Below are 26,313 nucleotides of genomic sequence, written 5' to 3'. Positions count from 1 at the left end.
TCTGGTCGCTGCATCTCAAAAAAGATATAATTGCGATGGAGAAGGTACAGAGAAGGGCTACCAAAATGATAAGGGGAATGGAATAGCTCCCCTATGAGGAAAGACTAAAGAGGTTAGGACTTTTCAGCTTGGAGAAGAGACGACTGAGGGGGGGATATGATAGAGATGTTTAAAATCATGAGAGGTCTAGAACAGGTAGATGTGAATCGGTTATTTACTCTTTCGGATAGTAGAAAGACTAGGGGGCACTCCATGAAGTTAGCATGGGGCACATTTAAAACTAATCGGAGAAAGTTCTTTTTTAATCAACGCACAATTAAACTCTGGAATTTGTTGCCAGAGGATGTGGTTAGTGCAGTTAGTATAGCAGTGTTTAAAAAAGGATTGGATAAGTTCTTGGAGGAGAAGTCCATTACCTGCTATTAAGTTCACTTAGAGAATAGCCACTGCCATTAGCAATGGTAACATGGAACAGACTTTGTTTTTGGGTATTTGCCAGGTTCTTATGGCCTGGATTGGCCACTGTTGGAAACAGGATGCTGGGCTCGATGGACCCTTGGTCTGACCCAGTATGGCATTTTCTTATGTTCTAATTTTTGAGCGCCTAATTTTTTTTGCAGCGCCTGTTGTCAGCACAGCTGAGCGCACAGTTCTCAGACTTCTGTTGCATACTGACAACTCTATGGCACCGACAGCAAAGAAGCCTAAGCGCCTTAACCTTTGCACTGCTTGACATATTCGGACATCTCAGCTTGGTATTCCCTCTAACTTGTGTCAGCACTGTTTGGAAGCTCAGGGAGAATTGTCTCCATCTGATTTTGCTAAGCCCAGTCCTTTCCAGCATGATGTGGGAATGGAAAAAGAGTTGCCAGATGTTTCATCTGAATTTGGAGCTCCCCTAACTGGTTCATCAAAGGGGGAAGTTAGTCCAGTGGGTGCAGGATCAACACCTCCTAGTTTTGGCATGGACTCCTCTGCCCTTTCTTGAGTGGAAATTTTCAAGGGCTGCAGTCCTTTTTTCAGGCGCAGTCGTTGGCCCTGCCACTCAACAGATCAGGATTGCAGGCTGTGGTTTCCCGTGCACCTGGTGTTGTGGGTGAGCATCAGAGAATGTCTAGACCTGCTGCGGGTCACACTGATAGGGACCCAGATGATGAAGCTGATCCTTACTCCCTGGAGGATGGGGAAAATTCCTCCGGGGCTGTAGCTGTATATAACTATGTTGCTTCTTTCATAGAGATGAGTTACCGGCTCTGAATTTCCAGACATTGAAGATATTGGGCGTGCCGGGGCCTGATTCCATTTCTGAACCAAAGAAAGATCCCATTTGATTTCTTTGCGTAAAGCCTCATGTTTCTTTCCTATTATGGAGGCTATTCTAGAATTCATTGATCTTGAATGGGGAACCCTGGAAGTTAATTTTAAAGGGGAACAAGCCTTGGAAGGGCTGTACCCCCTGGAACAGACTTCGAGAGAGCAATTGTGCTTCCGAAAGTGGATGCGCTTGTATGTGCCATCACCAAGTGGATGACTATCCCCGCAGGCCATCCTTAAGCAGACCTTGAAGCAATGGCAATTCATTTTCAGATAGCTTCTTTTGCTCCCTGGTGGCTCGCTGTTGCTATCTTCTCTCTCAGGAAGTCACTGAATCTGCTGTGAATTAAGGGCAGTGATGGAACCAGCAGCCTTTTTGGCAGATGCGGGCTGCAATCTGGTCAGCACTTTGGCCAGAGGGCTGGCTTCGGTAATAGCAGCCAGGCATCAGCTGTGGCTCAGGAATTGGTCGGCCAATACAATCTCAAAGTCTAATCTTATGAAACTGCCCTTTAAAGGATCACTCTTGTTTCGGAGTGAACTGTGAAAAAAAATGGCCAATAAGTGAGGTGAGTCCCAGGTTCCTCGGTTATCAGAGGATAAGAAGCAGATATCGCGCTCCTTTGGTAAGAGAGGTCGTGCTAAGGGTTTCAGATGCTTTTGACCCTACAGAGGAGCGGCTTCTCAGAGGACTCAGAGTTTGGGTAGGTCTCAGTCTTTTCTTCCCAGGCAGCCCAGAAAGGGCACAGGCTCAAGTAGTAGTGCCCGCCAAGCTTCTCAATGAAGGTGTGCCGACACCCCTCCCCCCCAGGGCATGGAGATAGGAGGTCACCTGTCTCTTTTTTCTATTGGAGATGGATCAAGATCATGTCAGACCAGTGGGTTCTGGAGGTGATAAGAAACAGTTTCACTGGCGTTTCTCAGTGTCCCTTAGGACAGTTTCATGGTGTCTCCCTGCAACTCTCTGCAGAAGAGACAAGCAGTGGAGTGTACGCTGACAAGGCTCCTCAGCCTGTGGGCTGCAGTTCCAGTGCCCATGTCACAAAAAATATGGGCCGATATTTCATTTATTTTGTTGTACCCAAGAATGAGGGCTCCTTTCGCCCCATCCAAGATCTCAAGGGAGTCAACCGTCATTTGCGGGTTACTAGTTTTCGTATGTAAACCTTACACTCAATCATAATGGCGTAGTCAGGAGAGTTTCTGATGTGTCTGGATTTGAAAGAAGCTTACCTTCATATTCCTATCTGCTGGAGCATCAATGGTTTCTGCATTTCGCTGTTGTGGGACGATATTATCAGTTTTGAGTGCTGCCTTTGTGTTGGCCTCCACGCCCTGAACCTTTTCCAAGTTAATGGAAGTGGATGTGACAGTATGGAGAAAAAATGGTATTCTGGTTCACCCATATGTAGACAATTGGCTGATTAGGGCCAAGAGTCTGGAAGAGAGCCTTTGGGTCTCATGCAAGGTGCCTCCTTGCTACAGGAACTAGGTTGGGTGGTGAACTTGGCCAAGAGCAATCTAGTGTTACGCCTGTCGGTTGTGACTTCTCATGCACACCTCTTTTTTTCCCCGCTCCATCAAGTCTGGGAAGAATGGCAGTCTCTGTCAATCCCCACCGACCTCTCCAGCATTCCTGGGACAGCGTGGACGCTGCCGACCGCCATCTTGGACCGGAATTACCTAGACATGCGTGTCTTTTGAAGACATCATGGCGGGAACCTCGGGGGCGTCCCCTCCCAATGACGTCAACCAGCTTGTGTATTTAATCCGACCAGCCCTTGTCTTCTTTGAGTTAGCAAGGAGTTCCATCTTGCTGAATTCTCCTCGTTCAAGGACTTCCTGTTCCTGACTTGGTCTTGGCATCTGAACGCTCTGAGTACCCGCTCCTCAGAGGCTCCCCCTGCATTCCTGGCTATCCTTTCCTCGGAGGGCCTACCTGCCTGACCGCTACTAGACCTGCCTCTCAGGTCTCACTCTCTCTTTCCAGGAACCATCTATTTTGAGTACCTTTACTGACTTCTCCTATACCAACTGTATTGAGGATTTCATGTGGTGTACCCCAAACCCCGGGCCACTACCGTCTTTCTTCAGTAGAAGCCATGCAGCTTTCCTGCACTACAGAATATCTACACACCAACTACGGGAGCCACTTCCGGGTTCCGGCATCTCTACCAGTTCTTCAACATCTACTGTACAGACGTTCTCGGCATACCCCGCTTTGCGGGCCACTACCGGATCTGTATTCCTGAGGTGCCTACACTTGTGAGAGGGGATCCCAGCGTACCCCGCTCCGCAGGCCACTACCAGATCTTCCCATCTGTGGCTTCACTCTGGGCATTCCCCATTGCTCAGGACTGTACTACTCCATCTGCAATTCTGTGGACATTATTGTTTCCTTCATTCAGCTTCTAGCTGTGTCCCACGCCACTGAGACTGCGCCTGCTGATGGTGAGGCTCACAGGTCTCCTCCCTGTGGGCGGAGACACTTCTCATCTCAGCCCAGGGTTCACATTCTTACATAAACATAACATCTAGCACCATCCCAGATACTGGAGTATCTTGGTGTTCAGTTTGACACATTGCAAGGCAGGGTGTTCCTGCTGGAGAGCCACATTCAGAAGCTGATGTCGCAGGTACGACTATTGACAGAAACAAAATGCCCAATAGTTTGGTCTTCTCTACAGGTGCTCGGGTAGATGGTGGCCACCCTAGCGATAGTTCCGTGGGCAAGGGCGCATATGCACCCTCTTCAGCACACTCTGCTGGCTCATTGGAGTCCACAGTCTCAGGACTATTCGATATGGCTTCACCTACCGGTGGAGATCAGCATACAACTGCTGTGGTGGTTGCAATTGGACCATCTAAGGAAGGGGGTTTCCCTATGATCATTAGACTGGCTAGTACTCACGACGAATGCAAGCCTACAGGGTTGGAGGGCTCGCTGTCAGGAGTTGACAGTGCAAGAGTGCTGGAGTACAGAAGAGTCTCTTGGGAGCATCAATCAGCAGGAAGCCTGGGCCATCTGGTTGGCATGCTTACGATTTGTCAACCAATTGTAGGGTCAAATAGTCTGGATAATATCAGACAATGTGATGACAGTGGCTTACATCAATCGCCAGGGAGGAACCAAGAGCCAGCATTTGTCACAGGAAATAACCCAACTGATGGTATGGGTGGAAGGGCATCTTGAGGAGGTCTTAACCTCACACATTGCAGGAAAAGACATTGTAAGAGCCGACATTCTCAGCAGACAGTTTAGACCCAGGGGAATGGGAATTGTCATATGAGGTGTTCCAGCTCATAATGGACCACTGGAGCCTCCTGTTTTTAAACCTGCTGGTGACATCTCACAATGCGAAGGTTCCACGCTTCTTAAGTTGTAGGAGAGATCAAAACTCCTTGGGCATGGATGCCCTCATGCAGGAGTAGCTGGAGGATAAGCTCCTGTATGCCTTTCCCCTGTGGCCCAGGTTGGGCAGAATGTTTCAAAGGATCAAGAGTCACTTGGGGGAATGATGATTATAGTGGCACCAGATTGGCCCAGGAGGCCATGGTATGCAGATTTGCAAAGGCTCCTAGTGGATTATCCTATCCGATTACTGGTTCACAGGGATCTGCTACAGTAGGGGCCTGTTCTTCACAAAGATCCAACTCAATTTTGTCTTTCAGTATGGCTCTTGAGAGGACTAGATTCCTGAAGCATGGATCTTCCACTCTGGTGATTGCCACCTTGCTACAAGCAAGAGAGTTCTCCACTTCCTTAGCCTATGTGCGTGTTTGGTGAATGTTTGAGGCTTGGTGTGAGGATCGAGGGGTTCATCCTCATTCAATTAAGATCCCGCTCATTTTTGGATTTTTTGCAGGATGGATTGAGTAAAGGGTTGGCCCTTAATACATTGAAGGCACGGGTGTTGGCTCTTGCCTGTTCCCGAGGTCAAATGGATGGTGGACCCTTGTCGGCTCATCCAGATGTGGCTCATTTCTAAAAAGGAGTGAAGCATCTTCGTCCTCCCCTGGGGTTGCCGGTACCCTTGTGTAGTCTTAATCTGGTTTTTGGATTTTCTTGCAGGTTCCACTTTGACCATTGTGTAACCTTTCCTTGAGGTTACTTATCTTGAAAACAGTGTACCTTGTGGCAGTTTGTTCTGCGCATAGAGTCTCTGAACTGCTAGCTTTGTCTTGCTAGGAACCATTTCTGCGAGTGACTCTGGGGGCGATACAGTTGCGTACTGTACCGTCCTTCTTTTTACCAAAGGTAGACTTGGATTTTCACTTGAATCAATCTATTACTCTGCCGACTCTGGACAAGGAGAGAGATGGGGATTAGCCCGCTAGATTAAGGAGCTAGTCACGGCCGCATATGAGGATACTGAGCAGCTGTTGCCTAGTCAGGTTAGGGCTCATTCCACTAGGGTCAGGCAGTGTCATTAGATTGCTGTCTTCCATCAAGACATCCTCCTTACATTGTTGCGGTTCCCGGCCGCGGCAGGCCCTGGCCAGTCCCTCCTACCTGCTCCTCCATTCCTCCTTGCTGCAGCCCAGCGCGGCGCGTCCCACTCCGCAGCAGGCCAACCACAGCCTACCACATGGCTGCAAACTTTGTCCTTCTCCATCCAGCCGGGAAGGGGGGGCTCTCCCTAAGCGCATGGGAGGCCCCGCCCTTTAAAGGGGCTGCGGTGGAAAACTCAGCTCGGCTCTGGAAGATGACATCACCAGGGAGGGGTATTTAAACCCCACAGCAGCCTGCAGGACTTTGCCTTTGCAACAGGTTGTCTCCTCGGAGTGCTAGTTGCTGTCCAGACGTCTTCGTTCCTGTACTTGCCTTGATCCTGTTCCTGGTTCCATTCCTGCTGCTCCAGTCCTTGTGTTCCTGCTTCCAGTCCCGGCGTTCCAGTTCCTGCTTTCCTGCCCGTGCCTTCATTCCTGTCTCCGGTCTTCTCTGTGCTCCTCAGTTCCTGTGACCCCGTCCTCGGCTTGGTCTCCTGGTTTGACTTTGGCTTGTCTTCTCGTTTCTGCTTATCTGCTGCCCGTCTCGATCCCTGGCCTGGTACTTTGTTCTTGCCTGCCTGCTGCCTGCCCCAGACTGTCTGCTTGGACTCCGTTCCACTCCTTCGCTGCCAGCCCCGACCCGGATCTTGGATCCAGTCTTCTTCATCCGCTTCACCTGCTTCCCTGAGGTACTCCACCTAAGACTTGCCGGCCCCGGCACCCAAGGGCTCAACTTGCGGGGAATGAGGGCTGGTATAGGTGAAGGTCCTGCCGGGTTGTCTTCACCAGTGCCACCTCCCGGAGACAAGACCCATTGGGGGCAATCCCGCAGTGGTCACCATCACTAGCTCTGGCTCAAGGGTCCACAACCAGAACATACATACTTTTTCCAGGCATTACCACCTGGATGTGCAGGCCCAGGAGGACGCAGCCTTAGCATGTGCGGTATTGATCGGACTGTGGGCAGCCTCCTGCCCTGTTCAGGAGTAGCTTTGGTACATCCCACTAGTATGGATCCACCTATCTGAATGCTAAGAAAGGAGAAATTACTATTTAGCTGGTAATTTCCTTTTCTTTAATGAACCACGTCTTTGGCTGCCAGATGGTTGTGCTATTGTCCTCCTGCGTTGCTCCAATCTCTGTTGGAGAGGATGTGGACAAGTGGGTACATACTTGCATGCGTGGGAATGCCTTTGGTGATAGATTTCTGGAAACAGGTGGGACGAGATGGGGTGCATTTTGGATTTGTATATATATATACATACATACATACACACACACACATATATACACATATATATATATATACACACACACACATATATACACATATATATACACACAAGCTTTTCCACCAAAGCAATATCAGGGTTGCAATTGTAAATCGCCCTGTATGAATCAAATGATTTGCGAATTGTTGCTTAGCCGTACTTAAGTTATGATCACCCTATCTTCCCAGCAAACATAAGGGAGGTTCCAAGTTAACTCTCCCATCCAAAATGCACCCCATCTCGTCCCACCTGTTTCCAGAAATCTATCACCAAAGGCATTCCCACGCATGCAAGTATGTACCAACTTGTCCACATCCTCTCCAACAGAGATTGGATGCACTAGCTGAAAATTTAGTATAGTAATACCAGGAACCTGTACACTCTGTAAATGAGTTTTATCATTAGTTCAACCCTCTTGTTACAAATAGAAATCTTATGTGCCTTTTGCCAAATATTTTTCCAATTTTCCACAGTCAAGTTTAGGTACAGATCCCTATTCCATTGCTCTTCCGGTCTAAGAGGGGGATCCATCTCCATTTGACACTCCAACACAACTTTATAAAACATAGAAATACCTCTCCGTGGTATATTTTCATAAACAATAACTTTTTCCACTGGGTTGAGCATTCTTCACTCCCACCCTTTTCTCCTTTATGCAGTTCCTCCACCAGTCTCCAGTAAAAAGACTCTGATTCCCCTGATACTTCATAATCCTCTTGAAGATCTTGGAATGACTGCAGCTGCGCATTCTCCTACTCCCAAAGTTGCCACAGAATCTTCAACCACAACTTCCACTATTCAGCTGCCCATCTATACAAAGAAGTACTTGGCAGCCTAGAATTACGCTGTATGGGCATAGTACCTGACAAAGCCTGCAAGGGAAATCTCAAGCTCCTACACACTGTATTCCAGATCTTAATAGCATGCGAATCAAGCATTGGGGGCAAACGGCAATGCGCCCTTTTGCAGATCTTCAGCGAGCTTATGCTTTGCCTGATTCGGCTTTGTACCCATATTTACAATTAACTCATTTTGCCCAGGCCAATATGCTTGCTTTGCATCTTTCCCTGGGAAAATCAGACTTTGAGAAGTTGTGTGAGAAAGCTCATGGTTGTACTAAAGTATTATCGATGCTATACCAATTCCTATTGCCACATGACGTGCCTAACTATACTTTTCAGCAGAGTTGGGAAAAAGATCTCCAGGTAATTTGGACTCCTCGAGTCTGGAAGTCTATTTTTCAAAATTTAGGTAGAAGGTATATAGCGGCCTCTCTTATTGAGAATTCTTATAAGGTGCTATACCGCTGGTATCTGTGCCCCTCTCAGTTGCATAAATACACACCTCTTTACCCGGATACCTGTTGGCGGTCCTGTCTGGAGAAGGGTACTTTTTACCATATGTGGTGGGCTTGTCCCCGACTACAGGTGGTCTGGGGAGAGATATTTCAATGGTTGAGTACTTTTTTTCCTGGACTGACCTCCCTTACACCTGCGCAAGCATTATTAGGCATGAAACTACCTGGGCTATCGGAGGATTCTAATCGGTTAGCCCAGTATATATTAACTGCTAGTCGATGTGAGATAGCGCGATTTTGGAAATCCCCCAGAGTTCCCACAAAAGCAGCCATACAACAAAAAGTGCAGAAGATTTTTCTATTATCCAAAATTACAGCTTATAAGCATAAGAGAGTTTCTCGCTTTGAGTTGATTTGGAAACCCTACCAAATGTGGCTATCTTCTATGTCCATGGGTAACTCGGCTTAGCCGCTACCTTATGTTTCACATGTGACCAGATTCCTTGGGCAACCTGGCTCCTCACTTACCTTTTGTGTATTTTCTATGGCTTTCCTTTTGTGCGGCACCCAATAATTCTTGCTGTTACAGCATTAATGTGAGGCTGCGGGCGGGTTACTACTTATAAAACCTCGTGGTTCCTATTTTGGAATGTAAACCTTAATTGTTAAGTCTGTTATACTCGTGTGTACCTTGCTGTTTTATTTGCATAATTGCTATCCTTTATGTTTTGTATGGTTTACATGTTCTATTGTTTGGTTTAATAAAAAACTTTTAATTAAAAAATAAAACAAAAAACACACACACACACATACAGAAATATCTTACTCTGTTCTACCAGTACATGTTCAAGGTTTATTCCCAAAATAAATATTTCATCCAAAATCATTTATAATTCAAGCTCAATTTTCACATCCATCTTGCTTTGGTATGGAGTCAAGAGGGGAATTACTTCGTCCTTCAGGAACTTAGCCACCTGCAAAGTAAAATAATATGGAAAAAAAAAAAAATTAAAACTACTTCTCCCCACGTTTAAACCTTAACCTCCCTCTAATACAACACAGGCCTAGTCCAGATGTTTCAGGGTCCTGAGGGAAATGCTACATTAGCCCTGGCATTCATCATACCCACCACACTATGTCCTGGGACTTGTGGGTCTGCTTTCCTTGGGGAAATCAGAGCAGCAGTCCCAGAGAATTACCCCACCAGAACAGACTCTGCTTGCTCATGATGGACTTTGAGTCATTTAGCAATCCTATGTGCTGTATTCTGAGAGACTGAAATCATCTCACCGGATCAACGTGCCCAGTTATGATCAGTCCAGTCACTACTGATGTGATGACCAATCTGACCAACTTTCCCCCAGAAGGAAAGAAAGATCCCCATTTTTTAACCACCTCACTATGCAACTTTGCATCGTTCTAATCTCATCACCTGCACGATACCAAGACAAAGAGTTTTTGGAATACTAAAGATTTAGCAATAGCTTGAAATCAGAGGAAAAGTGAAAAAGTGAGGGAGAGACACATCTCCAAACAATTTATTCCAAGTGTCAACCATCCATTATACGATGCATGCATCACCAGAATGCCTGGATGTATGTAATCCCTGCTATTTAACTGACGTTCATCAATTATTCTAAATATTCACATCTGCAGTAGTTTTTGCAGGCCTTAATGTCCTTTGAAACTGGTAACCCCATGAAGCGGTTTCTTTCTTCCTGATTTAAGGTTCTGCTGCACATTAAATCTTCACGTCCCCCTTGATTATTAATGTATGTATGTATTTATTTCCCATCAGTTCACCTGCTGGGGTGCACGTCCTATGAAGGACTTTGGATCCAAAAGGCTCTCTAGCTGCTCCTGGATTGGGTCAAAATAGGGATCAGTCTGAATTCTGGCAATAAGGTCATTGTCACCACCTTCCTGCTTGACTACAGTGGCAGCTTGCTGGGAGAGCACTCTGATCCGCTCATGGCATTCCTGGAGAGAGATGCGGAAGAAAGAGTGAGGTCACTTCTGCACCATTTCAAGGGGAGATTAAGCCCATTATGTTTGCCAAGATCTACAGGTCACACACAAGATTATCAGCAAGCAGCATGTGTAATGCAGAGCCTGTGATGTGAGGAAAGCTCTCATGCTGTTCCTGTAACAGAGTCTGCAGAGAATGAAAGGTTTTCTTGGTAACCTGACTAATGTTGTGTGTGCCTTACTACAGAAGCCCGGCTTACATGCATGAAAGAAGCCTGGTTGGTAAATGCAGAATGAATGTTTCTCCTCAATGGTGGAACTGTGGTGCTGAAACTGGTTGGCAACTGCTTCTTATATATGGTGGAACTTGTGTGTTAAAGAGCATAAGGGAACCAGTTGTTTTGTCTAAAGTTATTCTCACTAGGGAAGTCTGAGGATGCAGACAAAAATCCATTTATGCAAGAATGTTTTTAGGCTTTTTGTCTTCTACAGTCAAACATGTATTCTGAAAACAAATTTAAGAAAGTTATCTTTCTATTGCTGGAATGTTCCCTTTGCAACCTTCGCCTTCTTATCTTTAGACAGTGCAGATGCATTTCCCTCCGACAATGACTTACTAGCCTTAATAAGTCGGTCATATTTTTATTGGAAACCTTGATCTTGTGTCTAATTTATTGTATATCTTGCACACACAGCTTGGAAAAGCAGCATTTCCCAACCAGTGTGCCTTTAGACCTGATCAGGTGTGCCACAGAAAAGTCACCACTACCTGATGCTCAGATCCAGACCAGCACTTGGGCTCGACTCTTAGCACCCTACAACAATAAGAGACACCAGCTATACAGCTGAGAAAGGAAAATTGGTTCTTACCTGCTAATTTTCGGTCCTGTAGTTCTACCGATCAGTCTAGACTCCTTTGTTTTGCCTCCCTTCCAGCAGATGGAGACAGAGAAAGTTTTACTGACACTGCTACTAAACCACATATGCCACCTGCAGTTCCTCAGTATTAATCTATACCCAAGCAAATTAGAACAAATTTAAAAAATGTCCAAACTTCCCAAAACCTACCAAATATGAAAAATATTCTCTGCTATAAAAAACAGAATGAGCGGGCTACTTTCCCCCGCAATAGAATGGGCGGGTTCTGGACTGATCTATGGTATTACAGGAACGAAAATTAGCAGGTAAGAACCAATTTTTCTTTCCCTTAAGTACCCAGATTAGTCCAGACTCCTGGGATGTACCAAAGCTCCCTATTCAGGATAGGACCTAGAGAGTCCGACTCGCAGAACACTTTCACCAAAAGGTGGTGAATCCGTACGTCCCACATCCAGATGATAATGTCTTGCAAAAATATGAAGCGACTTCCAAGCTGCTGCTCTGCAAATCTCCTATGCAGAAACAAGCTGAGCTTCTGCTCACGAAGCCATCTAGGAACACGTAGAATGAGCATGCAATCCCTCCGGAATCGGACGACCACGTGTAATGTAAATGGAACCAATGGCCTCCTTAAGTCAAAGAGCGATAGCAGCTTTAGAAGCCTGAAAGCCCCTCTTCGGACCCCTCCACAGAACAAAAAGATGATCTGACTTCCTGAAGTCATTCGTTACTCTGAGATACCTCAACAAAACTCTTCTTACATCTAATAATTTGAGCTCCCTCGCCAGGCATATGAGAGTGAGGCCAAATAAGGGAAACGTTAAACCTTTTATTATTGATAGAAATGTTTGTTTTTTAGTTGTATTTTTAAATTTTTATTATTGTTGTATTACATTATAACTAATAATAGAAGCTTAATTTTAAGGTGTTTGTACTAACTTATGTTTTTAAATTTTGTGAACCGTAGCGATGGAATATTACTGTGCAACGGTATATAAAAATTGTATAAATAAATAAATAATGAATGAGGATCAGACATGTCCATCATGGGAAAAGCTGGGAGCTCCAGTGTCTGATTCTCGTGAAACGCTGAAACCACTTTCAGAAAAAAGGAAGGTACTGTCCTCAACAAGACCCTCAAATTCAAAATCTGAAGGAATGGGTCCCGACACAACAGAGCCTGCAACTCAGAAATCCTCCTAGCTGAACATATGGCCACCAGAAAAACAACATTAACAGTCAAGTTCTTTAGCGTCGCACTCCAGAGTGATTCAAAAGATGCCTCACATAAATCCCTGAGGACAAGATTAAGATTCCAGGATGGACAAACCCACCAAAGCGGAGGACATAAGAACATAAGAAATTGCCATGCTGGGTCAGACCAAGGGTCCATCAAGCCCAGCATCCTGTTTCCAACAGAGGCCAAACCAGGTCACAAGAACCTGGCAATTACCAAAACACCAAAAAGATCCCATGCTACTGATGCAATTAATAGCAGTGGCTATTCCCTAAGTAAACTTGATTAATAGCAGTTAATGGACTTCTCCTCCAAGAACTTATCCAAACCTTTTTTGAACCCAGCTACACTAACTGCACTAGCCACATCCTCTGGCAACAAATTCCAGAGCTTTACTGTGCGTTGAATGAAAAAGAATTTTCTCCGATTATTCTTAAATGTGCTACTTGTTAACTTCATGGAATGCCCCCTTGTCTTCCTATTATCAGAATGTGTAAATAACCGATTCACATCTATTCATTCAAGACCTCTATCATATCCCCCCTCAGCTGTCTCTTCTCCAAGCTAAACAGCCCTAACCTCTTCAACCTTTCCTCATAGGGGAGCTGTTCCATCCCTTTATCATTTCGGTTGCCCTTCTCTGTACCTTCTCCATCGCAACTATATCTGTTTTGAGATGGGCGACCAGAATTGTACACAGTATTCAAGGTGCGGTCTCACCATGGAGTGATACAGAGGCATATGAAATTTTCCGTTTTGTTCACAATTCCCTTTCTAATAATTCCCAACATTCTGTTTGCTTTTTTGACTGCCGCAGCACACTGAACCAGCGATTTCAATGTGTTATCCACTATGACGCCTAGATCTTTTTCTTGGGTGGTAGCTCCTAGTATGGAACCTAACATTGTGTAACTATAGCATGGGTTATTTTTCCCTATATGCATCATCTTGCACTTATCCACATTAAATTTCATCTGCCATTTGGATGCCCAATTTTCCAGTCTCAGAAGGTCTTCCTGCAATTTATCACACTCTGCTTGTGATTTAACTACTCTGAACAATCTTGTATCATCTGCAAATTTGATTACCTCACTCGTCGTATTTCATTCCAGATCATTTATAAATATATTGAAAAGTACGGGTCCCAACACAGATCCCTGAGGCACTCCACTGCCCACTCCCTTCCACTGAGAAAATTGTCCATGTAATCATACTCTCTGTTTCCTGTCTTTTAGCGAGTTTGTAATGCACTAAAGGACATCGCCACCTATCCCATGACTTTTTACTTTTCCTAGAAGCCTCTCATGAGGAACTTTGTCAAACGCCTTCTGAAAATCCAAATATACTACATCTACCAGTTCACCTTTATCTACATGTTTATTAACTCCTTCAAAAAAGTGAAGCAGATTTGTGAGGCAAGACTTGCCCTGGGTAAAGCCATGCTGACTTTGTTCCATTAAACCATGTCTTTCTATATGTTCTGTGATTTTGATGTTTAGAACACTTTCCACTATTTTTCCTGGGACTGAAGTCAGGCTAACCAGTCTGTAGTTTCCCGGATCGCCCCTGGAGCCCTTTTTAAATATTGGGGTTACGTTAGCCACCCTCCAGTCTTCAGATACAATGGATGATTTTAATGATAGGTTACAAATTTTACTAATAGGTCTGAAATTTCATTTTTGAGTTCCTTCAGAACCCTGGGGTGTATACCATCCGGTCCAGGTGATTTACTACTCTTGCATTACAATATTTTAACAAATTGAGTACACAATGAATGTAATAATATAACACCGTAAATGTGATTTTTTTTGACTTGTAAAAGTACCTTCTAGGTACACCTGGCCAGAACCTACATCACTAAACATTTGTACGTATTTTTATGATTTAATGTAACCAAAACTTAATGGCACCTGTTAGAATGTACTATAGTACGCTTACTCCAAACTTACTTATGTGCCTACATGTAAACCGCTGCGATGGTATATAACTTAGCGACGGTATAGAAAAGACTTTAAATAAATAAATAAATCAGGCCTACCACATCTTCTAGGTTCACCGAGATTTGGTTCAGTCCATCTGAATCATTACCCATGAAAACCTTCTTTGATACGGGTATCTCCCCAACATCCTCTTCAGTAAACACTGAAGCAAAAAAATCATTTAATCTTTCCGTGATGGCCTTATCTTCTCTAATTGCCCCTTTAACCCCCTCGATCATCTAACGGTCCAACTGACTCCCTCACAGGCTTTCTGCTTCGGATATATTTTTTAAAGTTTTTACTGTGAGTTTTTGCCTCTACAGCCAACTTCTTTTCAAATTCTCTCTTAGCCTGTCTTATCAATGTGTTACATTTAACTTGCTAACGCTTATGCATTATCCTATTCTTCTGTTTGATCCTTCTTCCAATTTTTGAATGAAGATCTTTTGGCTAAAATAGCTTCTTTCACCTCCCCTTTTAATCATGCCGATGATCGTTTTGACTTCTTTCCACCTTTCTTAATGTGTGGAATACATCTGGACTGTGCTTCTAGTATGGTATTTTTTAACAATGACCATGCCTCTTGCACACTTTTTACCTTTGTAGCTGCTCCTTTCAGTTTTTTTCTAACTATTTTTCTCATTTTATCAAAGTTTCCCTTTTGAAAGTTTAGAACGAGAGCCGTGGATTTGCTTACTGTCCCCCTTCCAGTCATTAATTCAAATTTGATCATATTATGATCACTATTGCCAAGCGGCCCCACCACCTTTACCTCTCTCATCAAATCCTGTGCTCCACTGAGAATTAGATCTAAAATTGCTCCCTCTCTTGTCAGTTCCTGAACCAATTGCTCCATAAAGCTGTCATTTATTCCATCCAGGAACTTTTTCTCTCTAGCATGTCCCGATGAATCATTTACCTAGTCAATACTGGGGTAATTTATTTATTTATTTAAAGCTTTTTTTTTATACCGACTTTCGTGATACAAATCAAATCAAATCGGTTTACAAGGAACAGAAGCATTAACAAAACGATAACTATAACGCGAAGGAGCAGAAAAGTTACAATGAAACAAGGGGATGAAACTGGGAGATGGAAAAGCAGCGGGGAAGGAACTCAAAATAATGAAACTGTAGAGATGGTAGGTATTAGAGAGACCAACATCTGATCTATGGCAAGGCTATGCTATGGCCGTGCTAGAATTGATTAGAATTGAAATCTCCCATTATTACCACACTACCAATTTGGTTAGCTTCCTTAATTTCTCTTAGCATTTCACTGTCTATCTCATCATCTTGACCAGGTGGACGGTAGTATACTCCTATCACTATAGTCTTCACCAACACACAAGGGATTTCTACCCATAAAGATTAGATTGTGCATTTAGTCTCATGCAGGATGTTTATCCTGTTGGACTCTATGCCATCCCGGACATAAAGCGCCACATCGCCTCCCAGGTGCTCCTCTCTGTCATTGCTTTTCTATATGCTCTCTGTCATTTCTTTTCTATATGCTCTACGATTTTGATCTTTAGAATAATTTCCACTATTTTTCCCGGCACTGAAGTCAGGCTCACTGGTCTATAGTTACCCGGATCGCCCCTGGATCCCTTTTTAAATATTGGGGTTACACTGGCCACCCTCCAGTCTTCAGGCACAACGGATGATTTTAATGATAGGTTACAAATTTTAACTAATAGATTAGAAATTTCATTTTTGAGTTCCTTCAGTACCCTAGGGTGCATACCATTCGGTCCAGGTGATTTGCTACTCTTTAGTTTGTCAATCTGGCCTACTACATCTTCCAGGTTCACAGTGATTTGATTCAGTTCGTCTGACTCATCACCCTTGAAAACCATCTCCGGAACTGGTATCTCCCCAACATCCTCATTAGTAAACACGGAAGCAAAGAATTCACTTAGTCTTTCTGCAATGGCCTTATCTTCCCTAAGAGCCCCTTTAAACCCTCATTAAACAAATTCTTTGTTCCTTTAAGGAACCTAATAACGTCTGGATGTGCAGAAATAGAGGACCCATCTATCTTGCCTTGAAGACAACCTAGAGCTGCTATGTGAGCTGAGAGACAAGCCTTTGGCGAAACCTTCTTGCAGGAAGGACAAAATGTCAGAGACTGATTATCTTTAGCAGAGTACCAGGACTCAAAAACTTTTCATGCCCATACATAGGATATATTAAGACTTTCTCCTGGCTTGCAACAACGTAGTAATGACTCTGGATAACCTCTACGTCTCAACCAAGGCCTCTCAAAAGCCATGCTGCTAGACAAAAGTGAGCAGCCTAGTTGGAAAATATGGATCCCTGACACAGAAGACCCTCCAGATGACCAAAGTTAATCGGTCTATCCACAGCGAAGTTGATCAGATCTGCAAACCACGGACGGCATGGCCATTCCATTGCCACCAAGACCACTTGTCCCTGATATTTTTCTATGCAATGCAACACCTTGCCCACAAGCAGCCAGGGAGGAAAGAAATAAAGTGGCATACCCCCCCGTGGCCAAGGCAGTACCAGAGCATCGACCCCCCTGCCCCGTGCTCTCGCCTCTGACTGAAAAACTTAAAGGCCTTGGCATTCAGACGAGTCGCCATTAGGTCTACATGGGGGAGATCCTCACCGTTTGTGAATGAGCTGCATCGTGGACTCCAGCAATTCCCATGCGCCCGGATCTAACACCGTACAACTCAAGTAATCTGCTTGAACATTATCTACCCCGGCTATGTGGGATGCCATTATTCACTCCAGGTGCTGCTCTGCCAAAAGAATTAACTTCTGTGCCTCCCAGGCTACTGCTTGACTCTTGGTTCTGCCTTTACAATTGATATAAGCCACCTTCATCGCATTATCTGAGAGAACCCTCACTGACCGACCTCTCACTAATGATAGAAATTCCTGCAAGGCTAAGTGGACCGCTCTGGTCTCTAGCCGGTTGATAGACCATGTAGACTCTTTCCTGGCCCAGCCACCCTGAGCTGACTAGTGGTGACCTACTGCTCCCCATTCAGAGAGAATGGCAATGGTAGTAACTACCACCCAATCTGGAACTTCGAGCTCCATACCCCGGATGAGATTGGAAGTTAGAAGCCACCAGGAAAGACTCTCCCGTGTGACACCCTCGAGTGGTAACGGAAGCTGAAACTCCTCTGAGACAAGATTCCACCAAGCCAAAAGCGCTCTCTGCAACGGCCTCATGTGAGCAAAAGCCCACAGTCCTAATTCCAGTGTCGAGGGCATAGAGCCCAGAACTTGCAAATAATCCCATATTTTAGGCACCTGTAACTGCAAACATCCAATCTGCCCCTGCAGCTTCAGAACACATTCCTCCGAGAGGTACACCTTGCTGACTAGAGTGTCTAACCGAGCCCCCAGGTACTCCAGGACTGCATCAGTAATAGGCGACTCTTCACTACATTCACTATCCAACCTAGTGAATGGAGCACCTCAAGAATCCTTTGAACTGATTGGCAACAAAGAATCTCCAACTTTGCCCTGATAAACCAGTCGTCCAGATACAGATGCATCAAAATCCCTTCCTTCTGAAGCACTGCTGCCAACACCACCATCACCTTGATGAAGGTGCATGGAGCCACAGCCAATCCGAAAGGAAGGACCTGAAACTGAAAATGTTGTCCCAGAAACATGAATCGCAGGAAATACTGCAAGGTTTGATGAATGGGAATGTGCAGATAGGCCTCTGTTAGATCCAGAGATGCCAGAAACTCTCCTTTGTGAACTGCCGCAATCACTGACCTCAAGGTTTCCATCCTGAAACACGGAGCGTTTAATGCTGCATTTACCTTCCTCAAATTTAAAATCAGGCGGAAAGTCCCCTCTTTCTTTGGAACCACAATGTAAATGGAATATCTTCCTCTGCGAAGCTCTTCATGAGGAACCGGAATCACTGCATCCAGGCAATGCAGACAGTCTAGCATCTCTTGAACTGCTACTTGTTTCGCTCCAAGGAGCTGATGGGGAAATTAGAAACAAATCGCAGATGGAACGAGCAAATTCTAAACAGTAACCGTCCCTTACCATGCTCAGAACCCACTGGTCCTGAGTAATACTGGTCCACTCCTTGTATAACCTCGCCAGGTGACCTCCTATAATAGGAACGAAGGAGTGGACCAGCCTCACCTCATTGCGAGGACTTAAAACTGGAAGCACTTTCTCCAGCGGCGCCTCGGAATGGCCTTCAAGCACCCCGAAAGGAATGACCCTTGGACTGCCCTCGAAGAGAAAACTGCCTTTGGAGCCCAGAAACAAGTCTTCATGGCCAAGTCCTCCTATCTAGCCAAAAACGCACCTGAAAAAACCTCTTGCCCTTAGGTTTATCCTCTGGGAACCTTAGGCCTTTATTATCCCCAAGAGACTGCATCAACTGTTCGAGGTACTCTCCAAATAAGAGTCGACCCTTGAAAGACAGTGAAGCTTGCCCGCTGCATGAGACTGCTGCAGATTGTCGCCTGGACTCCTAAGGCCAAGACTTCAAAGATGCGCTTGAGATAAAGCTTGAGTTTGCGGTCCTGAACATCTTTCAACACCGTGGCTCCCACCACTGGGATGGTGGTGTGCTTGATGACAGCGGAGACTGAAGAATCCACCTTGGGAACTTTAAGCATGTCCAGGCATTCATCAGGGATGGGCTAGAGCTTGTCCACTGCTCTCCCTACTCGGAGGCTCGCTTCAGGGGACTCCCATTCCCGAAGGAGCAGCAGCTTGTGCATAGGATGGAACGGGAACGTACGCGGAGGAGCCCTAAGTCCCGCCAGGACTGGGTCCACATTAGCTGGCATAGCAGCTGAAACAGTATCGTCAGGTGGCACATCAATTCCCAGTTCTTGTAAAATAAAGGGAATGAGGGGATCCAGCTCCTCCCTTTGGAACAAACAGAGAACATGCAGGTCATCACCCTCAAGCGGAGGACCCGGGATAAAGTCAGAGTCCTGATTGAGATCAGGAACTGCAGCCGGCTACGGGGGATCTAGGGGGCCAAAGGGCCCGGCACCACCCTGACCCTGACCGAGCCCTGCACATACGGAATGGGAGGGGGCTGCGGAGCAGCCTGTCTGCCCTGATCCTGGTACGTACAGGGAATAGCTAGATATGATTTGTGGATTAACAGCACAAACTCTGTGGAAAAACAAGGTCTGGATTTCCTGGTCATGGAGGGAGAGGGAGAAGGATCAAAATCCCTCTCTGGGGCTCTAACTGGGCTGAAATCCGGCGATGAAATAGTTAAAACTGGCTCTCCTGAGCCCTGCAGACCGGAGTCTGAAGAAAAACCCGCCCCCAAAATGGCCACCGTTCCCATGGTTTTCTGAGACGAGGATGGCCTAGTCACGCATTTGGGGGGATGAGTCCGGGCTATCGATTTAGTTGCAGCCGCGGAGGGGCAAACAGTGAGAGCAGAGCGTCACAGGAGAGCCGAATCGCAGGCTCCCCGCAGGCTAGACAGCCACTGGATTGTGGCATGAAGGCAGGTTAGAAAAGCAGGGGAGGAAGAATCAGCTGAGTTGTGCTGCCCCAGCAGCAGAGGCAGGAGAACGCACCCTGCTGTGCTGCTATCCGTGCACAAAAGGTGCTGAAGTCGCTTGTCTCTTGCCTTTTTTTTTTTTGTAAACTTAAATGAAGGCAGGGGAATTGAGCTTCCCTGTTAAATCCTGTAAGGCAGCACAGGCAAGGAGGGGGAGTGACTGGACCACCAGTATCCCCCCAGCAGACAAGCAGGTCACCAGGAAAAGGGGTCCTAGGCTGTATAACAAGGGGCAAACCCCCCTAGGATCCCCTAAGAGCGGGAAGACAGAGCTGTCTCCCAAAGCAGGAGTTTTGAATTTTTTTACCTTTTATTTATTTTTTTTCAGAAATAAGGTAATACTTGCTTGATCTGATAGACAACAACACAGGAGAAGGAACAATCTCACAGGTAAAAAGAAATTGAGAAAAGGAAGGGAGCCGCAGGTTCAGCTGCCTGCATCTGCTACAGACAAATACTGAAGGGATGCAGGGTAGGCTCTGTCCTGATATAGGATACCCTTTCAGTTTTTGTCTGTCTCCATCTGCTGGACAGGAGGCTCAACCCACGGTCTGGACTGATCCGGGTATGTACAGGGAACCAGGTTGCTCTTGACCTGATTGATTACCCATCCGAGGGATTCCAAAAAAGAGTGGTCACCTTGCGGATTGCTTCCACACAACAATCCCTTGACTTTGCCCTTCGTACAGGTAGGGATGAATGAGGAGGCCTGGTCTCAGAAGAAACGCCGCTGCCACCACCACCATGACCTTGGTGAATGTACGAGGTGTGGTCGCGAGACCGAACAGCAGAGCGCAGAATTGGTAATGCATTCCCAGGACCATAAAGCGAAGGAACTTCTGATGATCCTCGTGAATGGGAATGTGCAAGTATGCCTCCATCAGATCCAGAGAGGCCAGAAATTCTCCCTTGCGTACCGCCGCAATGACTGAATTCAGACTCCATGCAAAAATGTGGCACCTTGAGAGCTTTGTTTACCTTTTTGAGGTCCAAATTTGGCCGGAAGGTCCCTTCTTTCTTTGGAACTACAAAGTAAATGGAGTACCTTCCTGTCCTCCAGTGGTGAGGAGGGACCGGCTTTACCGCTCCCAGAGCCAAAATACGTTTGAGAGTCTGACAAACAATCTGCCGTTTGACCTGTGAACCGCATGGAGATATTAAGTAAAAGTATCTGAGAGGCCGAGCAAATTCCAAAGCGTAGCCTCGTTCAATTATGCTTAGCACCCACTGATCGGAAGTAATTCTGGTCCATGCCTTGTAAAATCGGGACAGGCAACCCCCTACCCAAGGGATAAGAGGTTTGGCCCGCTGCGTCTCATTGTGTAGTCTTGGAGGCAAGAGAGGCTGAAGAACCACCCTCTCGGGTGTCTCTGCATCCCCGAAAGGACGAGGACCAGGTTTGGTTCCTGGCCACCAGTTGGTGCTGTACGGCTGCTTCTTGCCTGTTCTGCTGAAACCTCCGCTGTCCCCGAAAAAGAGAGGGGGGATAATGGAAACCCTCTGGAGGGTCTCTGTTTTTCCTCTGGTAACTTGTGAACTTTGTTTTCCCCCAGAGACTTTATCACCTGCTCCAAATCCTTTCCGAATAAAAAAACACCTTTAACTGGAATAGCACCAAGCTGAGCCTTGGATGAAACATCCACTGACCTGTTGCGAAGCCACAAAAGCCATCTTGCGGACACTTCCGATGACATGGTGCGAGAGGAAGTACGGAGCAGGTCATACAGCACATCCGCCCCATATGCCACCACAGCTTCCTAATGCTGTGCCTGCTCCAATTCATCCGGAGGAAGATCTTCTCTGGACGTCAGCAATTGCTGTACCCAGCGCAGGCTCGCACGCAGCATATAGCTGCTATACACCGCTGCCCGATAGCCAGGGCCAACACCTCAAAAATGAGTTTAAGCAGTACTTCCAGCTTGCGGTCCTGAAGGTCCTTGAGAGCCGCCGAGCCTGAGACTGGAATAGCAGCCGAAACTGAAGCATCTACCTTAGGGGACCGTAGGAGTTCCAGGAACTCATCCACTAGCGAGTAAAGCTTATCCATAGCTTGACCAACCCGCAAACCAGCATCTGGAGCATCCCACTCCCTGGCCATGAGCTGCTGAAGCATGTGATGGACGGGAAAAACCCGGGTCGGCGTTCGTAATCCTGCCAGGACTGCATCCACAGAGTCCTGCGGCGGAGCATGCGGGGGCGGCTCCCACCCCGAGCTCAGAAAGAACTGCCGGAATGAGAGGTTCTAATTGCTCTCTCTGGAATAGGGGGACCACCTGAGGGTCATCGCCAGTCAAGGGGGTCTGTTTCTCCGGCTCATCATCCAAACCCCCCCCCCCCCCGCCGCAGGGGGGGCGGGGGGAAGGAGAGGCCCCCTGCAACTGCAGCCGCACTGCCCAGCACCACCGGAGCGGCTGAGCCTCCTGAAGCCACAACGTCTTTTAACTTCGCAACCCGTAGAGACACGGGAACATCCGTGCGCTTGGCTACTTTGGGGGGTGGTCCCTGCGCAGGTATCGTGGGCAAAGCACCACCTTGTGGAGACCTGGAAGCAAAAAATGCTTTATGCATAAGGAGGACAAAATCTAAAGAAAAAGAATCAGAATCAACATACTGTCCCCCTGGGAAAACAGGATCCTCCTGCAAAAAATCCTGGTCCTGATCTAAAGTAACATCAGGACTAGCAGGGACCAGAGACAGTGCTGGGGGAAGCTCCCCCTCCCCCATAGCCTTTACCTGAGCTGCAGAAAATGTGCTTAAGAGGCCGCCGTCCCTGCACTGAGGGAGAAAGGATCAGCCTGAAGCTCCCTTGGAGCAGAGCGTTTTGAAGCCCCTCGAGGCTTGGTTACTGCTGCAGACCCTGTAAAAGAACCGCCTTCCCCTCCAGGGAGGCAGCGGGAGCAAACACCAGCCCTAGAAAGCCGCGCAGCTGGTTCTCCTCATGCCACACATACAGATGGCCGTGGCATCGTGAGGAGGGGGGGAGGAACGGCCCGAAAAACGCGGCAAAATTCGTCAAAAATGCGGCAATTCTGATGGGAAGGGGTCCTGGATTGCAGCAGACCAAAAAAGAGAATTTTTTTTTTTTTTTACATAATGCTCAGGAATAGCTTGAGGTAAGAGAGGGACTGGACCACCAGTAATCTCTTCCCCTGCTCCTTACCTGTCTGGAGCCCCGCGGGGTTACCAGCCCCAGCTCCAGTAACCTGCCACCAGAGAGGATGACCCTGCAGGATCTAACAACCCCCTGGGAGGATAGGGAACTCTGCAGAATAACTTTTTCTGTCTTCTTCTTTTGTTTTTTTTTTTTTTTTTTAAACTTGCTTGATTCACAACTTATAGCTAGTTCACTCTTAGTTACTTTTAAGGGATAGCCTAAACCCCAGAAACAGGACAGGACTGCAGGGTTTGCACGACCTCCATTTGCTGGAGACAGAGAAATACTGAAGGGATGCAGGAGGTACACCAGCTTAACTATGGGTGCCTTTCAAGTTTTTCTCCGTCTCCACCTGCTGGAAAAGAGGCATAACCCATGGTCTGGACTGATCCGGGTACGTACAGGGAAGTGCTTTTAAACATATCACTATCTGTCTCAAGATTCCATAAAAGATTACTACTGCCATCTAAAAGTTTAGGGACAAACTTAGATATGTTGCAGGCAAACAATAATTTGAACAATAGAGCTTCTCATGGACCGTAAAGGACAAAAATTAAGACATGTCTTTAGACCAGGGTTCTCATCCCAGACCTTGGGACACACCTAGCCAGTCAGACTTTCAGAATATCCTCCTTTGTTTGCAAATCCATCTCATGCATATTCATTGTGAAAATCCTAAAAACCTGATTGGCTATATGTGTCCCGAGGACTAGATTGAGAACCCACTGCACTATACCATGGGTCACAAGAATGCAGAATGAGTGGAAGCATCCAAAAAAGGAGGACGAATGGGTGCAGAAAGTACCTGGCGGTTCCCCCCGGCTTTCACTATAGCCATGATAATGTTCTCAGTGGCCATGAAGGGCAGTTCCTGGCGGATGCGTCTTTCAATCACCTAGACAATAGGCATATGGGTTCCGGGACAACGATAACAAAAGAAAGAGTAGAAAAATAAATAACACATTAGCACTGAAAGCGATAAAGCTTAGTCTGCGATGTATAAGAAGCCCTGTAACTTAGCTCCATGTCAGTCAGTCACACGGTAGTGATAAAAAGCAAGTTTTCTTACTGTAAATGGTGTTCTCTGCAGACAACAGGATGAATTAGTCACAACATCATCTGACAGCACCAAACTGACCCTTCTCTCTTAGCTCATATAGCTTTTCTTCTATTGAAGATGCACGGGAGTTCCCACTTGGGCTTTGTCTTGTGAGTGCCGCAATCGATTTTACAGCTAGGTAGTAGATTCTCCAGGAAGGAGGGTGGGTATTTAGCATGGCTAATTCAAAATAATTAATAATCTTAAATCTTAATATTCCTGCTGTCTATGGAGAACGCTGTTTACGATAAGCAAACTTGCTTTCTCCATCAATAAGCAGGGCTGAATTAGCCATGACAAGTGAGGAGTCCCAAACTGAGGGTTGCGGTGGAACCCTTACCAAATAAGCCACTCACACCACCATGCAAAGTAGACTACTGGGTGCACAAGCTATTCAAAACTGCTTGACAAATTTACTGTCGCTCTTTGATAGATTGTCCAAACAGTAATGGCACATAAAGCCTTCAAGTGACAACCAAGTTGCAGCTTTACAAATGTCTTCAATAGGCGAGGCTTGCAGATGAGCCATTAATGCAGCCATGGCTCTCACATGATGAGCCCTAATTGAGTCTAATCTGGAGGCCTGCTAGCATATAGCAATGCACAATATGGTCTGCTAGCCAATTGGACAAAGTGCTTTTGGCGATTGCCTTGCCCAGATGGTTAGGATCGAAAGAGGCGAATAGTTGCGAGGCCTGATGATGTGGCAGAGTTCTTTTCCAATAGTAAACCAAAGCTCTTTTACAGTCCAAGGTATGAAGGGCTTTTCGAACCTTCATGCTCAACTTGGCTCCTGAAGAGCTCCAAGGTGAGGAATGGCTGCGGCTCTTCAGAGACTCACACAGTTTCTCCATCTTCCAGGCTCTGGACTTCTGGGAGCACAAAGACAACCAGTTACAGTGATAGCAGTTAAGACTGTACGTGGTTTGGTCCTAGGTACCTGCAACAAATGTCATGTCCATCAGTAATGGACATTTTCCTACCACATACACAGTCTTTGAAGCTACTGATGGTGAGGGTTTCTTCGTTAAACAAAGTGAATGAGAGCCAATATTTCTTTATTATACAATAATACAAAAAATCAATATTACTCAACCCATAAAGGCAGCAAAAATCTTATACAAATGCAAAAAACACAATATATAATATCCTTTGTTACTTTTTTCAAATCATTCAATGGCTTACATCGATATAATCGTTACTATTACATTGCCACAAACTCTGGCTTGGTCTTTCCACTCTCAGTTATACCATCACTGCTATGTCTTTTTGCCTTTTCTGTCTTTCTTCAGAAAGTTTGGTCACTCTTGTCAGTACTGATTGAATGATTTGAAAAAAGTAAAAAAGGATATTATATACTGTGGTTTTTGCATTTGTATAAGAGTTTTGCTGCCTTTATGGGGTAGCTGAATGTTCCATCTATACTGCTGCCTTGCATATTGTTCTTTTTGAGTTTGTACAAGTTTTCTTCTACCTTCATTTTTGTATTCAGACTTTCAATTTATATACAATAGAATATATAAATATCATTCAAAAGTGTCATTTTATTAGGGATGGGTGTATGAATGTGGTGTGAATGGGGGATATGTGAGTAATGCTGGGTATTTAACTAATATTGATGTTTTGTATTATTGTATAATAAAGAAATATTGGCTTTCATTCACGTTGTTTAATGTTTCATACTGTGTTTGAGAGTCGTGTGTAATTCTGCCCATTTGCAGTTTACCTTTGAGGGTTCCTTCGTGCCAGACCTCTTCCGAGAAGTATTATTACTTTTTATAGAACTGAAAAGTGCTGTTTGGGGGGCTGCCAAGGCAGCAAGGCAACATAGTAATTGAAAAAGTTATAAAACTGAAGATGTTAATTAAGAGATAGGGTACACATCTGTGCTGATGCTCATGAAGCACTCACGAGGGGCAAAGCATGAGCAGCGGCTAAGCTATGAGCTAAGAAAGAAGGGTCTGTTTGGTGCCATCAGATGACATCACCCACATATCATGGCTAATTCAGTCCTGTTTGTCAGTGGAGAATGGGTGTAGATGAATGGATAGCATAAAATCTGGTCATTCCTGTG

The 26,313-nt window shown here is 45.8% G+C and overlaps 1 protein-coding gene across 1 annotated transcript in view; it reads right to left on the bottom strand.

Annotated features, from left to right (window-relative positions):
* Positions 1 to 9,206: 9,206 nt before the first annotated feature.
* Positions 9,207 to 26,313, bottom strand: part of ADSL (adenylosuccinate lyase) — a 109,137-nt gene continuing 92,030 nt past the window's right edge. Inside the window, exons 11-13 of the mRNA XM_029590232.1 lie at positions 23,946 to 24,035; positions 10,177 to 10,353; positions 9,207 to 9,347 (exon numbers count right to left, since the gene is read on the bottom strand). Of these exons, the coding sequence (XP_029446092.1) occupies positions 9,261 to 9,347; positions 10,177 to 10,353; positions 23,946 to 24,035 (354 nt within the window). The 3' untranslated portion in view covers positions 9,207 to 9,260. The remainder of the gene's footprint in view (positions 9,348 to 10,176; positions 10,354 to 23,945; positions 24,036 to 26,313) is intronic.

The sequence above is a fragment of the Rhinatrema bivittatum genome, chromosome 2 (assembly GCF_901001135.1).
Source record: "Rhinatrema bivittatum chromosome 2, aRhiBiv1.1, whole genome shotgun sequence".
Taxonomy (NCBI): domain Eukaryota; kingdom Metazoa; phylum Chordata; class Amphibia; order Gymnophiona; family Rhinatrematidae; genus Rhinatrema; species Rhinatrema bivittatum.
Note: the sequence above shows the minus strand (reverse complement) of the source record. Positions and strands in the feature narration are given on the sequence as shown.